Consider the following 17078-nt stretch of genomic DNA (forward strand, 5'->3'; position numbering starts at 1 on the left):
GTTACTACACTCCTTCTTTCCAATCTGTGTTTTAATTATTATTATTATTATTAGCCTTAAAATTAGTAAGAAAGTTTAATCACTCACCTAGCAATTAGTTGAGAAAAATTACAGAAAATAATTTAGTAAAGTTCTAGGTAAAGAGTTATTGATGATGTACATTATGGCTGTTACTGGAAGGCCATCGCCTGTTAAAGGTTTAAATCAACATTGCCCAAATGCTAGTAATTTCTGGTGCTTAAATGTAAATACACTTGAACAGAATTGAGAATTGAGTTTTGCTTTTAAAAAGCTAATTTTGAAATAAAAAAATGTACATCACAGAAATAAGTGAATGGAAGGCAAGAGGGAAAGCAGACAATACAAAGTAAAAGAATAGTAATGATTTTCTGAAATTTAAACAAGATTTGGTTTTGATTTTTTCCCCCAAATCTCATTTGAACCTCAGAATTTTGAAAGCTCTTATCAAAAGAAAGTTTTGGAAATCTTGCAACAAATTATACATATTATCAAGGTATAAACAAAGAAGAAGTCACTTTATCAGTGACTGCAACCTCCATATATACTGGCATGCAAGCAGGACCCAAAAGCTTTGACTGGGCTTGCTTGCATGCAATATTGACTAAACTGTGTCAGCAACCAAGAAATGAAACACTTCTATTGCATGAATAGGCCACCTTAAAATATCTAACTACTAGATTTTTTCCTACTTTGATGTTTGTTTTTCAAAACAGATCAGTAAATTGCTATTGAGGGCCCATCTCAGATTAGATTTATCGGAGTAATTTTCAAGGGATATCTTTTTTTTATTGAAAATGAATTTTAAATCTAATACAGCATATATAAAGCTAATAAAATTTCTAGGAAAAGGGTTATTAAATTCATAAAATTAGACTGGTGTATTTACCTACAGTGCAATCCTAGAGTTACAAGCCTATTTGAGTCAATGGGTTAAGAAGGGTATAACTGTTAAGGATCAAATTGTTAAATAATAGTAACCGCACAATTTCAAGGCTACAGTAAAATGTAGGGCTTGGTCAGAGGCACAAGAACTATAAGCGTAAAAATAAAACTATAATTATTCTTGATACTCTTGATCAATCTATACTCTGTTTCCGTAAAGATGTTAGTAGATTGTATCTTCCTCCACCACAGAACAAAGCATGTTGGACCCTTTTTGTTGAGAATGCTCAGCCTGGCTCCTAGTGTCTACACTGCCCCCATCCATTTGAAAGTTTGATGACAGTCTTTCAAAGAACTATAAATGCTCTTCTGTCAAAGTACCATGTTCAATAAGGCACAAAATAATAAGGCAGTGTGTAAAAATGAATGATAATTATCATATTAGTTTTGGACTACATTCTAATGTGGAAGCATACTCAACCACTGCATCTCAACTGACCGAACTAACATCTTTACGTGAAACAGAGTATAGTCAATACAGTCCACATACAGAAAGGAAACTCTGCATGCAGAACTAGTATCGTTCCATATGAACAGGTGTTTACTATGTAGGGGATAACAGTGTCTAACTGTAACAGTTTGGCATTCCTTGCAAGTAAGGTGCACAAACTTCATAAAAATCCCATATTGGGGTAGCCTTTTGCTACTTCCTTAGTCCTCTAGATTGGGGCAACTATCAATGCTCCCACTATAAACTGCTGCTGCCTTTCATGAACTGAAAGTTATGTAATCCTCATTTATTAGTCAGGTTAATTCCCCCAAGTGATTCATGGCTTCAACGCAAGGGAGCAGCTTACAGGTATATGAAAGCGCACTTACAGCTTCGGCTTTCTTCCCAGTTTCTTGCAAAAGAATCTGGAAGACGCAGCTTCAACTCTCTACTACCATGGAAGCTTGCTGGATAACCTCTGATTGGTTACACACTTGGCCTAATCTGCTTCTTAAGGTTGTTGGGATAAAACAATGTAAGCTGGGTTCCCATTGGAGAGAAAGAAAGGGTATAAATGAACTACTGTGGCTAGCTACATTTAAGGTTGAGCACCTGATTCGATGGTCAAAAGAGCAGCTACAGCAGAAATGATCAAGAAAGCCCCAATACTTTGCTGCAGCTCCTTTGGAAATTCTTTCTGATTTTTACTTACATTTTTAAAGGGTGTGTGGAATCAATATTCCATACTTACCCCTAATACTGTTAAAAGGACATTGCTAATTAACAATGGTAGATATAATCAATCTGTAATCTCATTCATCATTTTTAGGTTTCAAAGATTTTTAAGACTCGTTCCATATAGTTTTTAGCCCATTTAATTAATTTACTAAATGCTGTATGTTACATTAATGTTTAATTGATTAGAAAGAACTGATATGGATTGTAAACATAATTTTTCCCAATAATGGCGCCATGGATGCACAGATAATGTAACAGGGTTTCAGTAAAGATAACTGAGCTTTTGATTATCATCATGACAGTCAAAAGTATTCAAACAGATTGAATACTTATATATAATAAAACTTCAATTATTTTGAAGCATAGAGCCGGGAATACATTAAGAGCTGCTCTGGGTTCCACAGTGGGAGAAAAATAAAGATAGAAACATTTTCAATAAATAAATAATAAATGTTGTACACATTCAACATTCAGGCCGCAGTATAGAGCAGCCATCAGTGTGATATCTTAGGCACACAAAAGCTTCTCTTTTGTTTATGCTTCAGTTTTCTATACTGAACGAAACCTAATTTTTAATCATCACCAAATGTTAAAAGCTGTCTAGTGGTCAGATTGCGGAAGCAGAGGTATATTAGGATGGGGCAAAGCAGTGCCCCAGGCACTGCCCCAGCCAGTGTTCAAGTGGGCTCACCCACAGGGTGTGCCTGTTCCACACTGGCGTCTGCTTGGCCAGGTCGAGCTTTAAACAGCAGGCTTCAGGCCTGCAGTTTCAAGCTCCACCTAGCCAGGCTCAGCCCAGTGTTGAACTGAGTGCTCAGTCTGACTGGCGCCAGCTTTATGCTGCTGAATCCATGGCCCAAGTTCCACATCCAAAGCTTGACACAGTTGACCAGGGTCAAACAGGCATGCCCTGTCCCTGAACTCCATGCGAAGTTTGGAGGTAGGGAGTGGTAGTACTTGCTGTTTTCAGCAGGCATGCCCCTGTTGGGAAGTGATGCACCAAGACACACCACTCTTCACGGTTCACCTCTGGTCTTCTGAAAACCTACTTTCTAAATGACAGCTGCCCAAGCTTTGATATTAAGAAACTATTTTTTAAAAAAAAACAACCATAGAATACTTGTTTGTTCTGGATTACTTTGCCTTGAACCCAAAATTTACATGTCAACACATATGTTGAATTCAGTGGTGGGATTCAGCAGGTTCGCACCACTTTGGCAGAACCGGTTGTTAAAATGGTGCTTGTAAACAGCCAGTTGTTATTGTCAAAGGCTTTCATGGCCAGATTCAACTGGTTGTGATGGGTTTTCCGGGCTGTGTGGCCATGGTCTGGTTGATCTTGTTCCTAACGTTTCACCTGCATCTGCTTCCAGTGGACACAGTGTGTAACAGACTTCTGTCTGTGATACACCTCTGAAGATGCCAGCCACAACTGCAGGTGAAACGTTAGGAACAAGATCTACCAGACCACGGCCACACAGCCCGGAAAACCCACCACAACCAGTTGTTAAATTATTTGAATCCCACCACCGGAACTGGTTGTTAAACACCACTGGTTGAATTGCATCTTTCCTCACCTATAACCACTGATCAATGAATACGATCAGCTTTTAAATATGTATAGAATACTAAGCCTGAAAACTAGTTTTGTCTTGTAAATCTTTATTTTAAGATTTACCCTGATAGTTTAAACCAGCAATGGTGCTTCATTAGTGCTTCATTAGTAAGTACTGCCACATTTTTTATATGTACTACATGCAGATATAATCCTGCTGTTCAATACAGGAGTGTTAACAGAGTATTGCAGGAAACAGCACACATGCTGCTTTTTAGATTTGGTTCTGGTTTCTAAGAGGGCAAATCCTAAAGTCAACAAGTACAAGAAAAAATAAAACTTTGTTAAATTTTAGAGCAGCATATTTTTACTGTTTGAAATAGTTCCAGTTATCAACTTTGGGGAAACTAGGGTAAAATATTAACAGTAACAACAACAGATTTATGTAGACAGCTGCCCAAGAGAACCCCAACTCAACAAAATATCAATGCTATCATACAGCAAATTAATTCACAGATAACAGATAAAGAGGCATGCCTTAGAGATAGAAATGTATAAGAGGAGTTGTCAATAGATCAATAAGTAATATTTATTTCACGTACCCAGTTCCAATTTCTGACAAAAAGGCAGCTCCTTTGTTAAGCTGATGAAGTAGCTATGCAGTCCTTTGAACGCAAGCAGCAAACTGGCACAAAGTGTATAGTGGAGATTGTAAGCATGATTCAAGAAAGGCTCTGCTATTATAAAACTGCAGCCCTAGAAACAGATTTATACAAAAATTAATTTTGATTCAACAATAACAATAAAACCACACTTAGAAATTTGGGCCAGAGTACAAAGTATGACATACAATATTCTTTGCACATTTCACACTGGATCCAAAGAGATGCCAGTGGGAGAAGCCAATGGTCATGGATTTTTACAAGCTTTGTTTCCCCCAGATTCCTTTCCTACCACTGTAAAGTTGATTTCTAGGATCATGGGACATGGATAAACAAAAAAAAAGGGGTTTTCAGTTCTCTTCTTTAATAGTAGTCTTTCGTATTTCCTAAGAAGTCCTTGACAAAAGCTCAGGGCACTCAGAATAGCACTCACAATGAATGAATTCCTGCTGGTTGGAGGGAACATTGGCCACCTTCCCATGCAGGCCACTTAGATCTTGGCCAAAGGCTCCAGTCCTACATATGCATTCTTCATAGAAAGCTTCACTAGCTCTGGATTGACTTGTGTGTAAACATATATGGGATTGGGCTGCAGAAGTGTTAACAAAGCAATGGCAACACTGAATTCAAAATTTATCACATGAAAAGCAAGCAATATTTTAAGTAAGTGATAATATAGTATTTCCTTGCACATAATGTATTTAATTTAACTGCCATTCAACACAAATGCTTCTTGTGAAGACAGAAAGGATTATAACTTACATCTGCTGATAACTGTTTGGTGTAATTGCTGCCAAAGACTACACTTTCAAGAGAAGGAACTATTGAGTCTCTGTTCTGCGCTGGCGCATTTCTGTTTAGCCAAGTATTCTTCACTGGGCGAGGAAAGCTGTAAAACATGTAAGAGCCAAATCAAAAGGTTCAGAATAAAAATATCAGGTGAAATTGAAACAACTGGGAAGTGGGAGTGGAATAGCCATATAAATTCTATATGCTATCATAGCATATAAATTAGAAGTATACGATAGAATGCCTCCAAGGATCACCATACACTAATAGCAAAGTCAGTCAAACCCGAGGATACTTAAATTCAATCTCTGGAGCTGTGAAAGGGCAAAGACAGATCTTTTTGCAAACCTGAAAAGGGCCTCAAGTTTGCAGGAAAATGTGAAATGTAAAACCCCCAAAAGTGATAAAAGAAGCACCTTTAAGCAATGGATTTCCCTAGTGGCTGTTGCTAGGCAACCTCAGTATTCCAGGCTTGGTTTCTGTTAGTAAAAAGGCAAGGGGAGAGGGCAGGATTCTTTCCAGGTCTGTTCAGACTTTTGAGGGTCAGGCATTTTTAGGGGTGTCAGCTCCAGATAGGAAAACTCCTGTGGTGAAGTCTGACAAGGCAGGGTTTGGAGACGGGAAAGACCTCAGCTGATGTAATACTATAGAGTCCACCCTCTAAAGCAGCCATTTTCTCCTGAGGGATAGATCTCTGTCATTTGGAGTTCAGTTGTAATTTCAAGAGATCTCCAGCTCCAGCTTGCAGGGAATGGAAAAAGAAATGATGGGGAGGAGGAAATGGGATGCCTCTGTAAGTCCTTGTGGAATATCCCTTGTATATTCTAATAGTGAAATCTGTGGGCGCACTTGCATATAAGTTTCCTGCAAAGTTGGGGGATACCCCAGGCTTGCAAAAAAAAGTTTCAGGCTTGAAAGTTAAAAAAGAGGCAGAAGGAATACTACAGAAACCTAAAGATAGAGTACATTTGCTTGCATTTGCACAAAAAAAATGCCACTCATGCAACTCAAGCAGCACCACTGCAGACAGAGGAAGGGAGGAATGATCATTGTCACTACTGATAGCCTGGATGAAAGAACAGATGGTCAAGCTGGAAAGAACCTTAGGTGCCAGAGGAAGAACATGGCCTGCTCTAACTGCCAGCCCTGTCAAATGGCAGCCATGGGCCAGCTGAGAGGCTGCTGGGGACAGAGTAGGTGGTGGGAAGGAAGTTCAGGCCAGAAGGAGGCATTCCTGGCAAAGGTAAGGCAGCTGTGGTGCCAGAGCCTCCAGGGACAGAGAGGAAGGAACTGGGAGAGGCAGCAAGGTGGCAACAGTGAGGCAAGGGAATGCCAACAGTTGTGATGAAGAGAGGTGGGGGGTGGGAGAGGCCCAGGGAAGTGGCTGCAGTCAGACAGGCATGATGGGGAGAAAGCAGAAGGAAAGGCCAGGACAAAAGTGGCATTTGGGGGAACCACAGATACTGATGTGTTGGGAGGAGGGAGACATGGGCAAGGAGTGCCCCCCTTTCACCAATGAATGCTAGAAGGCAATGAAGGCAGGCAGATTGGTGAGGTGAGAGGAGGAACAGGACAGAAGGAATAACCGGGAGAGCAGAAATGACAGCAGGGGTGAAATGGAAAAAGAAGACAGAAACACAGAGAGAAGAAATGACAATCGAGGGTGGGGTGGGAAACTATGGCCATGGCTGAAATGGAAAAAAAGAGACAGAAAAAGAGAGAGAACAAATGGCAGAAGTAGAGGATATGGTGGAGGAATGATAGTCATAGCTAAAGTGGAGAAAAAAAGGAGGAAAAAAAGGAATGACATAAATGGGTTTGGGGCAATAGTGGAGCTAATAGAATGGCTGTCCCAAAAGTTCCTTGTGGGTTCCTGCTTGCAGAATTCTAATCTAGGAAGAAGGTAAGACTCCATACAACTGCCATGGGGTCACTGCTATCAGTCAACATAACCAGCTAATATTATGCACCAGAAGCAACCCCCCCCCCCCCCCGCAAAAAAAACCCCTCATAGAAATGTGGAGAATCAATAACTCTTTTGTTTAACTACCGGTAATCACATATCTGGGTATATAAACTGATTAAAATAAAATACAATGTAATCTACTCTTCTAAACGTTTCTGGTTTTGGTTAAATTAACATATATAAAAGGTTAACCAAGATCTGATGATAACAACAAGGTAGGCTGGTCCCACCCTAAATTCTACTCTTCTACGCTCCTCGGAAAACATCAAACAATGCACAAACATTTCAAATGTAATAGTGGAAAATTATGATGAATAAACTTGTAACACTTGCTGGAATTCATATATTCATTCAACTATCTTCCTGCAGTGAACAGTGCTTTGCACTAGAATTAAGGAACGATATAATATTCCATGGTCATCCCTAGAAGAAGACTTTATTTACAGTCAATGACCAGATATACCATGGTCATCCCTAAAGCTGTTCTTTAAATTATTTTTATTCTGTAAACATATAATGCATTTGGAATAAAATGATACAAAAAAGGTTAGTCTCAAGTAAATATCTGGGTTTAAAAGAACTAAAATTCAATTTGGCAAAAACAGTATTTGTGCATCATATGGGAGAAAACGCAAAGACTAACTATATATTCTATAGTTTTAAAATAAAGCAAAGAAACAAAAACATGTTTTCATTAATAAAGTAGGAAAACATAAAGATCTAGTGTCTTTCACCTCGGCTTGTAGGTTTAATAAATTAGGTGTTTTTCTCATATATATTCAAAAACATATATAAGCAACCTCAAGGTCATCTGAGGTCAACCAACTAGATTTGCAGGAAGGGTATAGTGCCCTTCATTTATGCTTATCAAAGTTACTTATGCTGGGAGGGAAAAAAGCGACAGGACAGATAGAAGTGGAATAACGACATTAACTAATAGCATTATATTAACTGATAGTATTAACTCATAGCAATAAATGCCAGGATCACACACAGCAAGGAAAACACGCTTAATGCTGACTTTGGATGATGGCGTCCAACTGTAGAGTCTTAAGGAAAAGTTGTGAAGGCTGTAGTCACACATATGACCTGTGTAACTCTCTGTACCACCTTCCACCATGGACATTATGTTCCAGCCCTGCCAGCTTAGTTGTGGAATTACAACATTTCTCTTCATGAGACTGTAACATCCACAGACAATCCAAATTCATAACCCCCTACACTACAATTTCTTTAGAATCAGAAACAAACAAACATACTCAGTGAAATAGAAGCGTACTGTACATGCAAAGAATGATCAGGGAAGAATACCCATCATTTGTTCCCTTTCCATCAGCTTTAGCAAGAAGAGCCCTTTAACTAAATTATGGTGATTTTCCAAGAGAAAGGCAGAAGAAACCATTACTGCCACCATTACAGAACTGCAACAGATGGAAGATATTAGCCAAGGACAACAACAGCATGGACAGCAGGAGCACTAATATCATCCATGAGAGGCACTTCATCATCTATATTGGCCCACTAACCATCGCCAGCAGCTAATCCTCCTAGTTTCAAATTCTGGACAAGAAGATTCTTCGCCTTCCAGTAATCCATCGTTAGTGAGCGAGTCGCCCTTTTCTCCTACTAGTCTGTAGCATAAATGGCTGCATTGCAAGAGGAAGCATACAAATCATCTCCTTAGGTCAAATGGGTACTTTCTTCCTTTGCGGAGAGTTGAATCAATGTATAACTACATTATTTTCCTTTATGCCCTTCACAGTGGTTTTTTACGGTTATGTGAAACTACAAAAATCAAGGCCTGGAGGGGAAAACTGGAAAATTTTGGGAACAGAAAAAGTTTCCCCTCATGGCCTTTTTTTCAACTCTTCCAATGGAAAAAAAATTGGAACATTTGGAATGGAACACTGAACACCCCTCCCCTTAAAAAAAAGAAAGAAAAAAAGGGAGGGGAGAACAAGAAATATTTTATATTTTAGAATAACTAAAATAAAAGACAGGGTTTTACTGAATATGTGTAATGTGAAATTTTTAATGTAAAATAATCTACAGTGTTAATGGGAGCTTTTATGGACAATGTAGATATATATAACATTGCCAAAATATTTTAAATAATTTTAACATTGATTAATACACTATGTGTTTGATGATAATATATTATTAAGGATGCCGTTTTCAATATTACAAAATTTAATTCAATATCCAAATATGCTGGTATTCCTAATTAATGTGACTGTTTCTGCCCAAATAACACATGTTCACTAAAAAATGTTTTTCTGTTTTTTACCTTCCACTTTTGTTTTCCCCTTACCTCTCAGATGGCAAAAACTATGACCCATGTCCTATAATAATAAATGATGCAACAAGTTGCAGCTTTCCTCAAGTACTGGGTATGCTTGCAATTCTTCTTCTAAATCCAAAATGAAGATTTATATCTTTAAATTCCATAAATATGCCAAATAGTACAATTTTATATGACTTTACAAATAATGCACTTTATGTTGTTAAATCCATAAAAAGTTAAAGTTCTTGGGAAAGTAAGAACTGCATATATTTAAAGTTTCCCCAACATTCTCCTTGCCCAAACCATTTATTTTTGCCCATGGCATCAAAGTTTCTGGAAATTTTACAAATTTTATGCAGACGTTACGTCCAAACATCTAAAGAAACTGAACAGAATAGGGAAAAGGGGTGCATTCATAAAGCAAAAAGATTTGCTTTAGAGGTTTACCGTTACCTTTCTACTTTTATAAAGGAATCCCTGTGTTTCTACAAAACTTGCATTCATTCAATTTTAGTGTTAACACTGTATTTCTAATAAGCACACAAAGTCTGAATAATAAAATTCACAGAGAACAGCTGTCTATTTTTACACACACAAACACAGGAAGGGAAAGACAGATCCAGCCTTGGAAAGGAATGGTCAGTGGTGCCATAATGTTAAACATGCACACCCACATGGTGGTTTGAACTAACAGAATGATGTTCTTAATCAACTTCCATATGTCTCCTGACATCTTCCTATTAATAAAAGATACCCATAGAAAGTAATGAACATCAGTGGTTCTCAAACTGTGTGAAATTTGTTCAATTTCTGAACATACTTTCATTTTTTGGTCCCACTTACAAAGTAATTCCATGCTATTTCACCTCTTCCCAACCTAAAATGTACGAAACTCATATCAATTAACACCAAAGATGGATACATTTTCTGTGTCACGTTTAGAATTTATAAATATGAAACAGCTAGACTTCATGATCATTTCACACATTCTGCAGCAGCAACCCAAATTGGCCACTGACATACCCAGTCTCAGTTCACCTTGTTCCTCCCATGTGTAACCAGATTTAATTCCCTGTGACAATAGACAATGTAAATGATAAATAAAACAAATACTTTTCTTGTGAAACACACCTGCAAAAGATTTGCAATGCAACTATTGGGTGATGACCCACAGTCTGAGAACCACTGCTACAGCTGAGACCTAACTCAGTAGAAATTCAAGATTGAGTATCCACAGGGTGATAAAACTATATCAGCTTTTTTCTTAGCACAAGGATCACAGATCAAAAGACATGGGGCCTATATATTCCAGATATAAAGGCTATCTTGGTAGCCATAAACACAAACTATTCATCTACACACAAATCTATAACAGCAGAAAATATGCAAAATAGCATATAGACCCTTATTTTAGAACAGTGTGTTTCCACTGCATACAGAGAAATTCTGAAAGACAAGCAGCAGCCTCTTGGTTCTCACAGGCTCACTTGTGCTATAGAGAAACCTTTCAACGAAAGCACAGGAGAGGGGAAGTTGCAAAAGAAAAGAATAGGGATGTTCCAGTTCCCAGAGAGATTTCACAGATCCTTGGCTCCTCCCACAAAAATACACATTACCTAAAACTCCATAGTTGTTTGTTGCACACTTGATTTTTCACAAAACTGATCACACACATATACACATGCATGTACATGCACATACACAGAAAGTGAAATTTCAGTATTTGAGCAAAAACATTAAAATGGAAATGAACAAAAAAAATCACAAGTCTTTAGAATGACTTTACAACATGGTGCTTCTGTGTAAAGTGTCATCAAGTTGCAGGTGACTTATGGTGACCTCAAGGCAAGAGACTGACAGAGCCTTCCTTTGGCATTGCCTTCCTCTGCATAGCAACCTTAGAAATCCTTGGTGGTCTCCGAATCCAACTACTAACTAGGGCCAACTCTGTTTGGCCTCCAAATTCTGATGAGATTGGTCTACCCTGGGCCATCCAGCAATGGTGTTACTTAACTTTAAAATGGCCGATACGGTTCTTTTTATTGTTTTATGTTCACACTTTAAAGAATGATGGAAATGCAATAGCAGTTTACAGATTTATGACTTTCTCTCCAGACCATTAACAAGTGAGAGATGAGCTAAAGCAATTTCATAGTAACTTTAAACTGTTTTAGCTTATGTTGGGGCAATTTAGTTCCAAATACCCAGTTCACCTTTTTGGCACTTTATGTGCGTGTTTGTCTGTATGCTTGCAGTCAAGTCACAGCTGGTTTATGGTGGCCTCATAGGGTTTTCAAGGCAAGAGACAGCTCGAGATGGTTTGGCAATGCCTGCCTCCACATGGGTTGAGAGAGTTCTGAGAAAACTGTAACTGGCCCAAGGTAACCCAGCAAGCATCATGTGATGGAATGGGAAATCAAACTTGGTTCTTCTGATTAGAGTCTGCCACCCTTAACCACTACTTCATGTGAGTTCTCTGACATCCTGCTAAATGTGAATTCCCATTGGGATTTCATAGGGTGGCATCTGAAAGGTCAAAAAACATGTGCTCAACTGGCCCACAATAATTGGTCAAACAAAGCATTAGCTTTAGTAGCACCAGCTTTATTAACATTTAAAACAAAAAAAGCCGCCGGGAAGACACTTCCTCCCCAACAACAACCCTTTAAAGGGTTGTTGTTTAAGAAGCGTGGCCTTATTTCCTGGGGGAGGCGCCAGTCAGATTAGCGGCTGCTGCGTTGCAGCAGCGGCGCCTGTGCGAACGGCGGCCTGGGGGCGGTGTTTTTACCGCCCCCAGGCCGTCGTTAATGGGCCGTGCGGAAACGGCCTTTGGCTTTTACCTTGATAAGCCCGGCTCATCTCATTGAAAACAGAAAAAAGCAAAGTTGCTTTTGTGTCTGCTTTTTGCAGTAAATAAGATGGAGCCAGGAGCAGCCACCATGGTGTAAGGTTGTTTCGGTTTGCTAGCAGCCGGTCTCAACCTTGGAGCTACATTCCTGCTTCTGGGCATCTAGCCCAGGACTTTCGTTATCTCTTGCTTAGCCTTGCTGCGTGCTTGCTACTGTCCTGTGTGAACCTGTCCTTAGTGGGAATAGTTTGATGGGAAAGATGGGTTGTTTGGGCTGGGGTTTTCGCAGGAAAACATTAGCCCGTAAAAGCGGCTGCTTGGGGAGATTCTGGTCAGAGTTCGCATTGTTTGTAGAAGATTATGATTGCCAGATAAATAAAGAACTGTTAAAGTTACTTTTGGCCTGGACCTTGCTGATTCCTTACACATAGCTTGTACTGCTGTTTGAGCAGGCTGGCAGTTCTAGCAGGTGGTTGATAGCAAAAGCTGTGCTGTGCTCCTAGGTTTGTCTCTGACAGCTGCAAGACTAAAGGAGGAGAAGTCCACCCTTCTCCACTCACTAACAATTGACAATATAATAAAGAAAAGGTAAGCTACCACCCATGCAGTGCCCTTCTTGGCATCTTAAAGAGTATAGCACTAAGCAATCGAATGTTGGGATGACGAACCCTTGCCCAATGAGGGAACAGGGTTCACAAAGTGAGTGTGCTCCCTGATTGGGCGACTGTTCCTTGCCCTGACATTCGATTGCCCTGCAGAGCGCCTCCCAAACAGCCAGGCCAGGTGGTAGAGCAAGTACTCTGCCGCCCGGCACTGGCCTACTGCCCCCCTGCAAACAAGCCCTCTGCCCTCCCTCCCCACCCCCCGGAGCCCTCCCTGCCCTCCATCCCCACCCTTGCAATCCTCCCTGCCCACGGATCCATCGATTCACAGGCAAAAAGGCCCCCCCATCCCTAAGAACTCTCCTCGCCTTCCCCCCACTCACAGGTACCCTTCCCACCTTCCCCACCACCACCAGCAAGCCCTCCCTACCTTCCCGCACCCCAGGAAGCCCTCACCCCCCTGCCCTATCTAGGCCCGTTGTATTATCCTACAGCGGGCTTTACTGTTAGTCATGAAATAGCTGATGATATTTAGTTAAGTTCAAATAATGGGAGAATCAGGTTGATTTGTCACTTAAATGGTTATCAATGGCACATGGCCACGCGCACATATACACTCACCTTGCATATGATCAAACAAATAGAAATCAACCCAGATGAAAAAGCTTTTTTCTATGACTGCCGCACACCAAAGAGAGTATGATGGTAGCAAGTATCCTGAAAAGCACTCATTGCCCAGATTAAACTGACAAGTAAATAAACACAAGACTGGATTTTATGAACTGTGAACATAGGAAATTTGCAGAGATGGGTTTTCTTCAGCTTTGCCTTCTCCCAGAAGCCCTCTGTGGCATCCAAAAGACTGATGGGTGAGCAGTGAGGAACCCTCCTGCAAAAAAAGGAGGGAGCCTTGTGCTGCATGGTCCTTTGGCCATAAGGGTCACCAGGGTCCAACACTGCTTTTTTGGATGCCACTAGGGATGAAAAATTTCCAAAAATTTTGAAGCCACAGGGGAAAAAAACCTATTTCCTGAGGGCAAAGGAATTGGGGCAGGGAGGGACTGAAATATATATAATACTTACTTTCCCATTAAAGCTACACAATTTACTGCTTTGACTAAAATAGCTGCATTATTTATCATTAACTGGGCATATGAAATTGTACTATTTGGCATATTTAATTGTAAATATATCAAATTCTGGAAAAAACACCAGCACACTGCAACACTCTAGCCTACTTTAATACACGTATCTTAATTTTTGAACAAAAATAATCACCTCCCCACACACAAACATTAATTCCTATGTTGTAAAAGGAAGATTCCAAGAAGAACATGGCCAGTCTACTCTGATTGGCTAATTGATTCTATCTCAATAAATATCAGTTGCATCTTTTCATCATTATGCACTTAAAATTAGAGGGCAGATTGCATCCAGCGAGTAACTTCTATGATTTACCATTATTTTTCCTTTCCATGAAAACTGGAGTAAATTCAGAGAAGCTTACATGAGCTTCACTTTCCACACAATCCAACGGAAACTGACAGTACTCAGGGAATATATACTGTTTGCTGACAGCAGCTAAAATATTTCAGCTATGCAGTTATTACTTTAATGATCAAAGCCAACAAGCGATTAACAATCGTGAATTGTATTTAATTGATTAATTTTGAAAACACATGCAACATCAACGTGCATTTTAGTTACCTTATCAAAGGTTGGTGAAGAGCAACTAACGAAGCATGGACTATAAGGGAGATGACTGAGAGGTGAAAGTAATCAAACATAACATTGACGTAGTGATGAAGGCCTCGGTGTAAGGTAAAGTGCAACTTTAGTGTTCGGCTGCTAATTAGCTGCAATGTGCTCAAGTCCTCTGGCCTAAAAGAAGAAGAGTATAATCATACTATACTACTTTGAAAGTAAATTAACACTACAATTTGAAAAGCAAAAAACCCCTCAAAGAAGTGCTTAATGAATAAATTCAGTGTACTGGGCAGTTACTTGTTTTTGTAAAACACACACATCCAGATTCAAAGATCTGCTTTGTATTGAAGAAATTCCATCACACTAGTGATGTGTGAAACAATGAATGCAATGGAAAACTCCATACAAATAAAAGATCTACTGACCTCTAAATAACAATGATTAGGTACAATAACTGAAAATAATTATCCAATTGTAGGTCTCAATGAAATCACTATAATGACATGTGCAGAATTTAAGCATACCTATGATAGACATCTTTCATACTTTCATCACACACGACAGCATACGTGCATAAACACATTTCACATTCAGAAAAAAATCTAAGTTAGTTTCATATGCACATGAAAGGCCATTTTTTAAAGTATAGACAATTTCAATAGTCACTGTGTAAAATACATATTGTATAACTCAATTTACATAGGACTCAATTTACATTCACTTCATAAACAGATGGCAAACATACATATCCGCCCCCCCCCCCCCAAATGCTTTTCTATTACCTTTGCACAAAAATGAGAGTTAAAAAGCTAATATCTTCAGCGCATGAAATTACCCAGAGACAAGCAGGGCCTCATGAGGGTGAGAATTCCACTCCTCACTCACTGTGCCAGCACCACCTACCTAGTTCAGGTGGCACCTTCCTCCTTTTGTTTTTTTCAAAATGGCAGCTGAGTTCTTATGATATAGCACTGTGAACTCTGTTTTTCTACCTTTAATATATTTGAAAAATATTTTTATTTTTTGAGCACACGTGTGTGCTTATCAAGGTTTATACAAAAATCCTCATTCTCTGCACCTGTCCCCAGTGTGCATTTTTAATTATCTGCATAACAAGGTCCTAGTTCAGTACTAGATATCGTATACAAGAGCATGCAGAGATGTGACTGAGAGGTATTTTGCTTAAAGCCGCTATAGTGCAAACTGCACATTTTTAATAAGTCAGTCATTATGCAATGCTTAAAGGGGAATGGGTACACAAGTACTACATAAACAATGCAAAATTGTTTATTACCGGTAGTATCCAAAAGGCTATCGCCACAACCACGTATTTATTTAACAAAATGATCAGTTTATAATTGGTTAACCAAAAATCCGGAAGGCTAACTAGCCCCACCTCACATTTTTGCAACTTTGAATTGCTTGTAACTATACACTGTTTATGTAAAATTCTGTACTTATTTCTGATATGATATAATTTTGGATGAAGAAATGCATATGAAGTGCATGAAAACATGATTTACTGTAAACTTTCAATTATAAACTGATCATTTTGTTAAAATATACCATGTGGTTGTGGTGATAGCCTTTTGGATACTAATTGCAATTTTGCATTGTTTATGTAGCATTTTTAATAATAAAGCACAGGTAGTTCTGAACTTACGAATAATCTGTATCCGTAAAATGTAGATCTAAAGACAGCAGGAAATTCATTTCATTAAGAGATTCTTCAATCTGGAAAGGAGGTTTCAAAAGAAAGACATAAATAGTATTTCCAGTAACACAAAAGAATGATTTTATGGCACTGGACCATTTCCAAACTACATTCACTGAACCATTTCTAAATGCCCTTGTAATGGAGGCAGCCATGGTATGTTGGTATAACTCAGTGTTGCACCAGCAGGAGGTACTGCTAAAAGGGGTATACTGGGTATAAATGGTGACTTGGTAGGGGAGGAATGGAAATTGTAAAATCATGTGATTGCAAAGGAGTTGGTATCCCTGACAATGGCATTAAATTATACTGACACAGAAATTGGGTACATTAAAACAATCCTATTGAAATCCAAGGAAAGCCAAAAGCAATTGCTTCCATTTCCCTATTGTTCGTCAGCAATGAAGATAGGATTCCAAGTTACTCTCTGCAGCCAACTACATCTGGGGACCACAGATGATGTACTTCAAGATACGTGGAATGGGGCCACATCAGTGTCTCCACATTTAGAGAGACAAGAATATATAACAGGAAGCTTGGTGATAAAGTAACATAAACAGTGTTAGTTAGGAAAATGTAGAAAAGTGAAAGGCAGATGAGCCACATGAGGCTTCTCCAGATCTTTACATGTACTCTGCCTCAGAACCACAAACACAAATCCCAACTCAAATCCCAACTCCATTTCTGCAGTTGGACCAAGAAGGTATACCACATAGTAAACAAAGGAGGGAACTACAGATCATGCTATGGGTTCTGATACTTGCACACCACCTTCCCCTCCTTGGAAAACAAGTGGGCATGCTGAACACACAAACAGATG

General features: G+C 39.2%; 1 protein-coding gene across 3 annotated transcripts in view; it reads right to left on the minus strand.

The window, feature by feature from the left end:
- The window catches only part of FAM135A (family with sequence similarity 135 member A), an 84657-nt gene that overhangs the window by 28944 nt on the left and 38635 nt on the right, over nucleotides 1-17078 (minus strand). For 2 of the 3 annotated variants that reach the window (XM_048496297.1, XM_048496287.1), the window contains exons 6-9: nucleotides 16208-16278; nucleotides 14545-14718; nucleotides 5111-5237; nucleotides 4289-4442 (exon numbers count right to left, since the gene is read on the minus strand). In XM_048496297.1, the coding sequence (XP_048352254.1) occupies nucleotides 4289-4442; nucleotides 5111-5237; nucleotides 14545-14718; nucleotides 16208-16278 (526 nt within the window). Of the gene's footprint in view, nucleotides 1-4288; nucleotides 4443-5110; nucleotides 5238-8629; nucleotides 8750-14544; nucleotides 14719-16207; nucleotides 16279-17078 lie in introns of all 3 variants that reach the window. The other variant, XM_048496277.1, reaches the window with a different exon arrangement.

Source organism: Sphaerodactylus townsendi, linkage group LG01, assembly GCF_021028975.2.
Source record: "Sphaerodactylus townsendi isolate TG3544 linkage group LG01, MPM_Stown_v2.3, whole genome shotgun sequence".
In the NCBI taxonomy this organism is placed as follows: Eukaryota; Metazoa; Chordata; class Lepidosauria; order Squamata; family Sphaerodactylidae; genus Sphaerodactylus; species Sphaerodactylus townsendi.